Source organism: Thalassophryne amazonica, chromosome 11 (genome assembly GCF_902500255.1).
Source record: "Thalassophryne amazonica chromosome 11, fThaAma1.1, whole genome shotgun sequence".
Taxonomy (NCBI): Eukaryota; Metazoa; Chordata; class Actinopteri; order Batrachoidiformes; family Batrachoididae; genus Thalassophryne; species Thalassophryne amazonica.
Window position 1 is genome coordinate 63,098,576 of NC_047113.1, and position 13,215 is coordinate 63,111,790.

General features: G+C 40.3%; 1 protein-coding gene across 1 annotated transcript in view; it reads right to left on the reverse strand.

Moving 5' to 3' along the window:
- Nucleotides 1-13,215, reverse strand: part of slit3 (slit homolog 3 (Drosophila)) — a 713,397-nt gene that overhangs the window by 99,685 nt on the left and 600,497 nt on the right. The window contains exons 20-22 of the mRNA XM_034181986.1: nt 10,758-10,890; nt 4,820-4,888; nt 4,626-4,697 (exon numbers count right to left, since the gene is read on the reverse strand). Coding sequence (XP_034037877.1) covers nt 4,626-4,697; nt 4,820-4,888; nt 10,758-10,890 — 274 coding nt within the window. The remainder of the gene's footprint in view (nt 1-4,625; nt 4,698-4,819; nt 4,889-10,757; nt 10,891-13,215) is intronic.

Consider the following 13,215-nt stretch of genomic DNA (forward strand, 5'->3'; position numbering starts at 1 on the left):
AGAAAATATAAAAGCAACTAACAATGAACATACGTAAATAAATACATACATAAATAAATGAGTGTTTCCTGTGAACACCTAGTGATTCTTATACCTCCACTTCATCCCTGTCTTATTTAATGAGTTTGTTTCGGTCAAACCATATTTTCATTGTGTTAATTTCTTCAGTGATTTCCTCCAGAACTATCTGCCAAACTAGAAAACTGCTGCATCCTAGTAAGAGCAGAATACTACTGGAATGAATTTGAATAAGGAAAGTTGTGTTTTTTTGTTTGTTTTTTTCCCCCTTCACTAAATGGATGCTGCACTCACTGCAGTTTATTGTCTGGAATAGTCCCAGATTGCATTTCAGAGCTTCTAGAATTGAAACATTTTTGTGCAGGTGGTGTTGGGGGGTAATTTTGGGTTTTGGGTCTTGGGCCACATGTAGAACAAATCAGTTTTTAAATTAAGCTTTCAATTCATATAGTGGCTTCTACCTTTTTTTTTTTTAAAGGTTACTTTATACTTTTATACTTTAAGTAGGTTTTGGAGCACATACTTTTTCACTTTTACTTGAGTAAAGAGGTCAAGTTGATACTTCAACTTTTACCAGAGTGTATTTAAACTGCAGTATCTATACTTCTACTTAAGTAACAAATGTGTGTACTTTTGACACCACTGCACACACAGCAAATGAGAGAATAAACGGCGATTTTGTGCATGTTCATGGCCTTAAGCGCAAAATGCTCAACAGTTAGAGCTCAACAGTTTTTAGAGGAAGAACTCAACCCTAGTATTTCCTGTTAACCCTCTGGAGTTGAATGACGCGCCCTCGCATTTAAGCGGACATAACATTCAATCTGCTGTACGGCTCCTTTTAAATGCGTGTTGAACACGGAGACTTCATCCTTTATAGCACTTTTAAATTTTGTTAATAGGCCTAATATAACTTGACTTATGAGTATTTTTATGCCATGCATTGTCATGAATTTTAATGTCATTTTTTGCTGCGCGTTTATGCATACACACACAGACAAAAGGATCATTTCCTTCTCTACTGCAGCAGTGACAGCGGTGGGAAGAAATATGACTGCTTCTTCCTCATTGGTTGGCTGGCTCGTGAATACACATGCACGCACACATATACATGCACACACAGGCCACTTGGCTATTATATATATATATATATAGAGAGAGAGAGAGAGAGAGAGAGAGAGAGAGAGAGAGAGAGAGAGAGAGATCCAATTCAGTTTGCAATATTCTAGTTGTGTTGAAATTAGTCTAAGTATCCATGGGTTCTTACCTTACAAAGGCTACTTAAAAGGTCTTTCTTTTTACTCGTGACTACTCTCCAGAGAGATAAAGTGCAGCGTAAAGTTTTATTTGGTAGACTACATATAAGTAACTGCTACCAGAGCAATTAAGGGTGCCTTGAAAATGTGTTGAATTTTCTTGGGATGACTAAGTTTTTGAACCCTCAAGGCCAAGACCAAGCCCAAGGTCTCAGGGGCTGTTGGTGAAAGTAAAAACCTCAAGGTGCCTTAAGGCCAAAGTCGAGCATCAAGGCACTGCAACACTATCAGAGACTGACACGTCACTGGGAAAAAAGAAAAATCCTAACATGAGAACAATTGTCAAAGTGAAATATATAAAATATTTAGAGGTTTTTCCATTATCACTGTCACCAGTGTGCTTGTTCCTGCTTTGGTAAGGTCATGCTTCGTGTGATTACCTTACTTGTGTATCACACTTTGATGTAAAATGTTATGAATATAAATAAATAAATTGAAATTGTCACAAGTTTTATTCAACGACTCAACAAACAAACAAATAAATAAATCAAATATTGCAAAGGGATATGTAAAAACACTTCGTTTCCACTCCCAAATCTGACAAGGCCATTCTGAGCAAGGAGGCATAAGTGATGCAGTGTGGGGACAAATAGCAGAAGCATGAGGTCATTTTGGGCCACTTTCAGGTATTCATAAGTGCAAGTGTATTAAATATGAAAGAGAACGCTGCTGGAAAATAGCACAAGGGCCCAGTCAAGTTTCCTCAGAACCTCAAAGATGCTATGAAAATCCATGAAATATAAAAGAACCTTCGATAAAAAACAAACAAACAAACAAACATGCTGGAGGCAGTAAAGACAGAGGTACAGTAGTGTTCAGAATAATAGTAGTGCTATGTGACTAAATTAATCCAGGTTTTGAGTATATTTCTTATTGTTACATGGGAAACAAGGTACCAGTAGATTCAGTAGATTCTCACAAATCCAACTGATATGCACACTCTTAAGGCTATGAAATTGGGCTATTAGTAAAAAAAGTAGAAATGGGGGTGTTCACAATAATAGTAGCATCTGCTGTTGACGCTACAAACTCAAAACTATTATGTTCAAACTACTTTTTTAGCAATCCTGTGAATCAATAAACTAGTATTTAGTTGTATAACCACAGTTTTTCATGATTTCTTCACATCTGTGAGGCATTAATTTTGTTGGTTTGGAACCAAGATTTTGTTTGTTTACTAGTGTGCTTGGGGTCATTGTCTTGTTGAAACATCCATTTCAAGGGCATGTCCTCTTCAGCATAAGGCAACATGACCTCTTCAAGTATTTTGACATATCCAAACTGATCCATGACACCTGGTATGCGATATATAGGCTCAACACCATAGTAGGAGAAACATGCCCATATCATGATGCTTGCACCACCATGCTTTACTGTCTTCACTGTGAACTGTGGCTTGAATTCAGAGTCTGGGGGTCGTCTCAAAACTGTCTGTGGCCCTTGGACCCAAAAAGAACAGTTTTACTCTCATCAGTCCACAAAATATTCCTCCATGTCTCTTTAGGCCAGTTGATGTGTTCTTTGGCAAATTGTAACCTCTTCTGCACATGTCTTTTATTTAACAAAGGGACTTTGCGGGGGATTCTTGCAAATAAATTAGCTTCACACAGGTGTCTTCTAACTGTCACAGCACTTACAGGTAACTCCAGACTGTCTTTGATCATCCTGGAGCTGATCAATGGGTGAGCTTTTGCCATTCTGGTTATTCTTCTATCCATTTTGATGGTTGTTTTCCGTTTTCTTCCATGCGTCTGTTTTTTTTTTTTTTTTTGTCCATTTTAAAGCATTGGAGATCATTGTAGATGAACAGCCTATAATTTGTTGCACCTGCGTATAAGTTTTCCCCTCTCCAATCAACTTTTTAATCAAACTACGCTGTTCTTCTGAACAATGTCTTGAATGTCCCATTTTCCTCAGGCTTTCAAAGAGAAAAGCATGTTCAACAGGTGCTGGCTTCATCCTCACATAGGGGACACCTGATAAACACCTGTTTGTTCCACAGAACTGACGAACTCACTGACTGAATACCACACTACTATTATCGTGAACACCCCCTTTTCTACTTTTTTTTTTTACTAATAGCCCGATTTCATAGCCTTAAGAGTGTGCATATCATGAATGCTTGGTCTTCTTGGATTTGTGAGAATCTACTGAATCTACTGGTACCTTGTTTCCCATGTAACAATAAGAAATATACTCAAAACCTGGATTAATCTTTTTAGTCACATAACACTACTATTATTCTGGTTAATGAAGTTTTTGACATGTTGCAGGGTTTTTCCCTGAAAAAGCAACTTGTATTAACATAAAAAATTTCTAGAGCCAAGATGCTATAACCTGTGAGTGACCACATGTTATAAATGTGTAATATATAGAATGCTCTGCATTGGCATCAGAAGCTCAAAACACTTTACAATGATGCCTCACATTCACCCATTCACACAGACACACTCACACATTGATGTCAGGTTGCTGCCATGCAAGGTGCTCACTACACACCAGGAGCAGCTAGGGCAGGCAGGGGTGGCCAAGTTCGGTCCTCGAGAGCCACATTCCAGACACTCTTAGTTGTCTCCCTGCTCCAACACACCTGAATCCAATGAAAGACTTGTTAGAAGACTTTTAATGAGCCTTTCATTGGATTCAGGTGTGTTGGAGCAGGGAGACAACTAAGAGTGTCTGGAATGTGGCTCTGGAGGACCGAACTTGGCCACCCCTGAGCTAGGGGATTAAGACCTTGCCCAAGGGCCCTTAGTGATCTTCCAGTTTGGCTGGGTTTTGAACCGAGGATCCTCTGGTTTGGAGCCCAACGCTTAACCATGAGACCATCACCTCCCCCAATTTTGATTATCAAGATATTGTAAAACTTTTTTATGGATTGATAACTTTTCTTATATTGTGTTCGATCACAAATATTTTAATGATCAAAATGAGCTTTTAATCACACCACACACACACACACAATGACAATGATAAGGAAATATATATAGTATATATTACAGGGAAGACTGTGGGAAAAGAAGGCAGAGAGGCATGAAGAAACATGCGGCAAAAGAACAGGGGAAGCAAGAAAGATAGAGCAATAGATGGAGAAAGAGAAATAAAAAAATGGTTGCAGAAAGAGGAGAAAAGGAGCGCAGACAGGGCGATTTATCAAAGTGAAGAAAACTATTCCCAGGAACCTTACATCCACACACACGCACATGCACACGCACAACCCGGGTGTGACATCGGAAATGGGCTGGTAATGTGTGGATGGCCGACTGGGTGTGTGTTGCCATGGTAACTTACAGTGTGGCCAGTTGAGTCATGTTGCTGAAGGTGAATGGAGCCACAGTACTGATGCTGTTGTTGCTCAGGTCCCTGTGCAGATACACACATACAGTCAGTGCACGCACGAGCACGCACTTAATGCAACATGCTCTGTATGTGTGTGTGTGTCCGTGTGTGTGTGTGTACACGAAGGTTGTGTGAGTGTCACATACACCAAAGACAGCTGCTTCATGGCTGCCAGCTCCTTGGGCACAGATGTCAACATGTTGCCCTCCAGGTAGCTGCAAGAGAAGTCATACAGTTATCATATTACATTTACATGAAAAGTAGGGGAAAAAAACGCTCATTTAAGTCAGATTTTTGTTAACGCTATCTAATTAAAATGCAGTGCTGCACTTATAGATGGAATCCACGTGGGTGTACTGCATGACGCAATTAAGAATCCCATCATGCACTGACTTGGGTCTACTTGTTCCCTCGGGGGGAAAAGGTCACTGCAGATCAATACAAAGTTATTTTGAGTGAAACGTTTCTCTCCTGATGGGAACAGGCTCTCTCTGGAAAAGCACACACACACACACACACACACACACACACACACACACACACACACACACACACACACACACACACACACACACACACACACACACACACACACACACACACACACACACACACACACACACACACACACACACACACACTCTCAAAATCGAGATGGCTCACTGAACGGTTTGATTAATGTCACTAAAACACATCCCCTTCACAGTCGCTGCATCTTAACACAATGAAACACCTTCACAAGATTTTGGGCTCCTCGCCAGCCTCACCTTCAAACATCAAATGTAACATCTTTTCAGAGTTCAGGTTCTTGTAAAATCAGATTTCATCCAACGCTTTACTCTCGTGTTGTTGTTGTTTTTTTTTCATTAGTTCATCAGCGGTTTGTTGTTTGAGCTTCTCTTCTCCTTCCCTTCAAAAACATACAGCATGTGTGAGGCAATGAAAAGCAGATGAGTGAAAGAAGGTGTGTGGTCAAAATAAGAGGATCTGCATCATTATTTTTAAGGGAATTTCTTTTCAAAAGTGTTCATGATGTGTGATCATCTGTGTTATTGTGCTGATCAGTTTTCAGCAGGTGGTAAACTGGGCTCAGTAAGAATTAAGAAGATTAAAGTGACGCACACATTAGACTAAGAGGGAAAAAGTAAGTCCCTTCAGCTTCTCCTTTCTTTGCACCACAGCAAATCTGAGACGTATCTGCATGTTGAACTTGCACAAGTTTTACGCCAGATGCCCTTCCTGACACAACTCCACATTACATGGAGAAATATGGCAGGGGTGGGGTTTGAAAAGGAAACCAGAAACCACTTAATTAATTATACAGTGTATTATATAATTTTATTTATTACATAAATTTAACATATATATACTAAGAGACAACTGTATGTGTGTGTGTATATGTCCATCTCCTGTCCAAGCAGCACCTCGGAATTGAGTCAAACTTGGTACACATATACTTTGACATACGGGGAGTGACATAGGCTATATAGCACTTTAGTATGAGTACAACTCCAATTCCAATGAAGTTGGGACAATGTGTGAATGTAAATAAAAACAGAATACAATGATTTGTAAATCCTCTTCAACCTATATTCAATTGAATACACCACAAAGACAAGATATTTAATGTTCAAACTGATAAACTTTATTGTTTTTTGTGCAAATCGTTGCTCATTTTGAAATGGATGCCTGCAACACATTTCAAAAAAGTTGGGACGGGGCAACAAAAGACTGGGAAAGTTGAAGAATGCTCAAAGAACACCTGTTTGGAACATTCCACAGGTGAACAGGTTAATTGGAAACAGGTGAGTGTCATGATTGGGTATAAAAGGAGCATCCCCAAAAGGCTCAGCCGTTCACAAGCAAAGATGGAGCGAGGATCACTACTTTGTGAACAACTGCGTGAAAAAATAGTCCAACAGTTTAACAACAATGTTTCCCAACATTCAATTGCAAGGAATTCAGGGATTCCATCATCTACAGTCCATAATATAATCAGAAGATTCAGAGAATCTGGAGAATTTTCTACACGTACGTGGCAAGGCCGAAAACCAATACTGAATGGCCGTGATCTTCGATCCCTCAGGCGGCACTGCATTAAAAACCGACGTCATTGTGTAAAGGATCTTACCGCATGGGCTCAGGAACACTTCAGAAAACCATTGTCAGTTAACACACTTCGTCACTACATCAACAAGTGCAAGTTAAAACTCTACCATGCAAAGTGAAAGCCATATATCAACAACATCCAGATACACTGCCTCCTCTGGCCCCGAGCTCATTTGAAATGGACAGACGCAAAGTGGAAAAGTGTGCTGTGGTCTGATGAGTCCACATTTCAAATTATTTTTGGAAATCATGGATGTCGTGTCCTCCGGACAAAAGAGGAAAAAGACCATCCAGATTGTTACCAGTGCAAAGTTCAAAAGCCAGCATCTGTGATGGTACGGGGGGGTGTAAGTTGCCATTGACATGGGCAACTTACACATCTGTGATGCACCATCAGTGCTGAAAGGTACATCCAGGTTTTGGAGCAACACATGCTGCCATCCAAGCAACGTCTTTTTCAGGGACTTCGATGCTTATTTCAGCAAGACAATGCCAAGCCACATTCTGCACGTGTTACAACAGCGTGGCATCGTAGTAAAAGAGTGCGGGTACTAGACTGGCCTGCCTGCAGTCCAGACCTGTCACTCATTGAAGATGTGTGGCGCATTATGAAGTGCAAAATACAACAACGGAGACCCAGGACTACTGAACAACTGAAGTCATACATCAAACAGGAATGGGAAAGAATTCCACCTACAACGCTTCAACAACTAGTGTCCTCAGTTCCCAAACGCTTATTGAGTGTTGTTAGAAGGAAAGGTGATGTAACACAGTGGTAAACATACCACTGTCCCAGCTTTTTTGAAATGTGTTGCAGCCATCCATTTCAAAATGGTGTATTCATTTGAATATAGGTTGAAGAGGATTTGCAAATCATTGTATTCTGTTTTTATTTACATTTTACACATCGTCCCAACTTCACTGGAATTGAGGTTGTATTAGTAGTTAAGGGGAGGAACACTTTTGTGCTTCATCATCAGCAGCAAGAGTGCTACAAGGTCAGTGTCATACTTTTCTATTCTCTTCTTTTTCCTTTGAACTTTTTACTTCTTCATTTTTGCAAGTAGTAGTAGTAGCCTGGCTGTATTCAGTCTGAAGTCTTTCCAAGCAAGTACACTAATCAGAAAATGTCGGAAATCTCTTTTTTTTTTCTTTTCCAGAGCACAGTGGACTTCCAGCCACCTCAGCTCTAAAAACCTGAAAACTGGACACCAACATGTGTTGAACCCACACAGAGCCAAACACAAGGTGACCAGGAGTCCAGCCAAGCTCCTGATAATTTTGAACTGAAGTTTAACTGAGCATTGCCGAGTTGCCGACGTCCAATCAGGCCACACGACTCATCCCGAGACTCTGCTCTGGAAAACTCAGCATTAAACTCTGTAAGGTGTCAAAGAGGCTGAACACACAACCTGTCCACCATGTTTAATCCATAGGCTTCATACTGTTTGAGTTAAACAGTTCATGGACCTTGAAAGGCAAATCAAGGTCAAAAAGTATGTGACAATAGAAAGTCGATATACGTATGATGATACGTATGGTGTTTAATAGTAACCATAAATGTGTGTTAAACCAATTCCTTGAATGAGTCATCAAGAGAGGAAAGTAAGTTAAGACAATAAATAAATAAATGAATAAATAAAATTTTGTGGCAAATAGGTGGACGGCAAAACATCTGAATGCAAATGCTGAAGCCACCATAGTGGAGTCTGGCGGACCTCCCCCGGGGCATTTTTAAGTTCTCCATGCTGTGATGTGGATTCTGGTACACTACAGCAAATGTTGTCTGGGTTCTGATCAAAAGGAAGCAAGAAACTACATAAACGGCAGAGGAAACCCACATAGACACAGAGAGAACAGGCAAACTACTCACAAAATGGAAACTGGGCATTGGTGGACTCAAACCTCAGCACTTCTTGCTTTGAGGCAAAGGGGGAGCTAACCACTGAGCCACCATGCTGCCTGTGAGCACCTCAGAATTCATCAAACCGACAATCAAGACGAATCACCAAAGTACAAACCTGCCCAACTGAAGGGGAGAACAGTGAACTGAAATCTTTAAACATATGCATTATGCAGTTGGAAAATATTCATCTCAAAATTCACAGACTGTAGCTATAAGATGTGTATGTGGGAGACAAACACTCACCCCTCCTATACATAGATTTTTGAAAATAAAACATAGAAATATCTCTCTGCCTCTCTCTCTACATGTCTGTAGCTCTCTCAGGTCATAAGTAGGTCATGTAGACAGTATGATGTAGTGTCTTCTACAGCTTGATCAATACCTAATCACTGCTATTGACCCCCGAGTGCAGGCCTATTTCACAGCCAGCCAGGACTGAGCATGTGTGTCATAATTCACTTTACCTCCAAGAGAATTTTTTTCTTAAAATTCATGATCTCTGATACAAGCCTACATCAGTTTAAATAAGTGTCACATTACAGACATTTCCTCTATCCCACTGTTGCATCATTACAAAGATTCTCAACATTTTACAAGAGTTATGGAATACATAGTGCACATAAACATCACAAGGAAGAGGAAAGGTTGGAGATACATCTCAGTTTGGGTGAGTATATATCTGGTTGTTTTGCTGCAACATTGCTGTCATTGCACATTCTGCAAATCTTCTGTTGTGCTTCCTGTTTTGCCTTCTTAGGTTGGCCATTAACAGATGGTCATTCAGTGAGGTGTCTATGTCCAAATGACTTGGACTTTAATTACAACAATTATTCAGAAATACAAACGGCATGGTACTGAATGGTAAATCTGCCTGGAGGAGGCAGTTCTCAAAAATTGAGTGATCACGCAAGGAAGGAACTAGTGAGGAAAGCCACCAAGTCACCCAGACAACCTCGAAGAAGTTGTAGGCTTCCGTGGTTGTGATTGGAAAATTTGTGCATAGAGTAGTTTTCACTGTAACTTTAAAGGGCATCATTTTAGACATTTTGATAGAGGTGATTTTTGAACGAGGTACACAGAAGCCTGATTTATTTATTTATTTTTAAATTTGATGTCATTTCCACATTCAGACCTGTACTAGCTCAAGGGTCAATTACTTTTTCTTGCCACTGTATTAGCATAACAATCGCGGTTGTCAATGTCTGAATGCAATAAAATACACAGAAACATAAAATGTCAAAATGCAAACTGGAGAAAAATATCAATGCTTTAGCAAAGCCTTTGCAAGTAAAAAGCCAACCTTGGCTTCTTAACAATTACAACAATTACAGTGACGAAAATAAGTATTTGCACACCCTGCGACTTTGCAAGTTCTCCCACTTAGAAATCATGGGGGGGTCTGAAATTTTCGTCTTAGGTGCATGTCCACTGTGAGAGACATAATCTAAAAAAAAAAAATCTGGAAATCACAATGTGACAGCACTTTCATGTTGCTCCTGACATTCGATCATATCTAATTTAGTTTATGAAAAGCCACTTCTAACACGACTTTGACCTTGAAAATTTTGTGGAATTGGAAACTAGTGTTGGAGGAGGTTTGTGATCTATGAGCACAGTGCTTTAGTTCACATTGCAATGGCTGACAATCATTTTAGTCTTGTAAAGTATGATTTGAAATAGTTCACAATCAAGACATTCTGGTAAAATACCAACAGGACAGTGTGGTATCCTACAGATTCTGAACACAAACAACAATAGCTGCAATGCATAAGTGCATATACATCAATGTATTGGCACAAATCCAGTTTTGAATTTGCCAATGTCTCCACTTAAACTGCAGAGAGGGAAAGAAAAAGGGAAGTATTTATGGAATAGGCTGTTAGCTACACCGAACCAGCAGAGAACAAATTGCTGCACCAATATTATACTGCAGCAATGTTCATGCATTTTTGGACTGCACGTTTTGGGGAGCAAAAATTGGAGGAGGAGGAATGCCCTTTTCCTCTTTATGTACATGCAAATGTGCTCGCACGATTATCATCTTGCGTGTGTGCGCATGCGCGACTCACAGCTCAGTGGTGTCCTTGGGAATGCCTTTGGGCAGAGAGTGCAGCCCTCTGTTGCTGCATCGGACCACACTGTCTGAGCACGTGCAGGCATCAGGGCAGCCAGATGCAGGAGGACAACCATTATCCTCAGCCCCTGTGAGAAAGACAGAGAGTGAACAAAAGAGGGAGAGGAAAACAATGGTAAGGGAACTCAAAAAGGTCAAAGGAGAAGGATAATGGACAATAAAGTAATATTACATTTAATCAATTTCAAAACCACAAGGAGCACTTGGAGTACTTCATCATCCATATCAAAGAATGAGGGAGCCATGTTAAAACCAGATGCTGCAGTGTGTTTAAACACCCAGTTCAGGACACTGCAGACATTTCAGAGAAAAAATGATTCTGGAGTAACAGAACAAATGCTGATATGACAGCTCACAACCACTTGTGGTTTTTGCTCGCCACCATTTTTCACAACTTCATGCCAAAACCACATAAAATCATTTTTTGACAAAACAACAACAACAAAAAAAGTTGGAAACTTTTACTTGTTTATGTGTCAGTCAGATTTTGCAACCAAGTGTGAAACAGTTGAGAAGTTGTCCAACCAAATATGAGGACAAGCTGCAAACTGGTGTGTGTGTCCATCCATGTTGGGAACAAGTTCCTGCACCAAAAAGTTAAATGTAGGCTTTGTCTCAATTCGGGGGCTGCATCCTTCTTAGGCTGTGTTCTACCAAGATCTGACCTTCAGAGACTGTGGAGGCTGAACAAACTGTTCTGAAATGAGACTGTGTAGCCCATGGAGCATTTTGCTGTTGCATCATTAACTCTTCCCACCCCTACGCCCCGTTGTCTAGCAGCCTTGACAGCTGCATGTGACACACTAGTAACCTATACTTTAGCAGAGGTGTCAAGTAACAAAGTACAAATACTTCGTTACTGTACTTAAGTACACTTTTTAGGTATCTATACTTTACTCCATTACTTATTTTTCTGCCTACTTCCGACTTCTACTTATTACATTTTCACACAAGTATCTGTACTTTCTATTCCTTACATTTTTAAAACAAACAGCCTCGTTACTCTTGGCTTCAGCGCCGGTGGATGTGCGCTGACGGAAGCTCGAGGTGCCAGCGCACATCCACCGGCGTGGCTTTACCGAGGTGCCAGCGCGGATTTATCTGACCATGGGTCCGAAGAAGGCACTGACGGCGGAGGAGGGAGACGACATCAAGAAGTCCCTGGACTTTTTGTCTGAGGAAATCTCTGTTGTTAAAATGCAGCAGAAATCCATTATGGAGCTGGTGGAAGAAGTGAAGGCTCTCCGGATCCAGAATACCGAGAAAGACCGGCGTCTGGTGCACCTGGAGAACCGTGTTGCAGAGTTGGAACAGTACACAAGGATGAACGACGTTATTATTACAGGAATTCATATTAAACCTCGATCCTACGCACGGGCGGTGTCAGAAGACAGCGGAGGGGAGGCCAGTGAGCAGGAGGCCAGCTCAGTGGAACAACAGGTGGCTGACTTCCTGCAATCTAAAGGTATTCAAATGGACTGTAATAACATTGAAGCGTGCCACCCCCTGCCCAGGAGAGAGGATGGAGACAAGCGAGCAGTTATAATGAGGTTTGTCAACAGAAAACATAAAATGGCATTGTTAAAACAGGGACGGAAACTCAAAGGAACAAACATATTCATCAATGAACATCTGACCAAAAGAAATGCAGACATCACCAGGAAAGCTCATCTCTTAAAAAAGCAGGGAAAAATTCAACAGACATGGACATCCAACTGCAAAACATTCATCAAACTGAACGGAACACCAGAACAAGCGAAGGTTATGGTAATCAGGAACATCAAGGAACTGGACAAATATGACCAATAAGGTATGAGGACACAAACACATCACAACACCATGACACAGACCAGAGGAACCTATTCATCTACTACATCATCTACATCTGGAGACAAGAAGGATATAACTCACAGGATTGCTGATCATGGAAAACTAGAACTGAGAACATTTAAATACACAGACCACAATGTACTGGACTTGGAGCACGATATAGACCCGGACAATAATTTCTTCTCAAATATTAATGACAGTTGTTGCTATTATACAGATGAACAGTTTAATCGGATCATTAAAACGGATAACAAATTATCAATAATCCATTTCAACAGCAGAAGTCTGTATGCAAACTTTAACAACATTAAAGAATATTTAAGTCAATTTAAAAAAAAAAATTAACATAATTGCTATATCAGAAACATGGATCAATGAAGATAAAGGAATGGATTTTGAACCAGTCGAAGCAGTGGTTTGCAGATTGAAGCAATGCTTCAACCTATTGTTTCGTTTATTCTTTCTTTCTTTCGCTTAATTTTCCCCCGCTAAAACCCTAAAGAGCATACTTCTGTGAGTATTATTTACCTTTTCTATGTTAAACCGACCTGTTATGGTCTTCT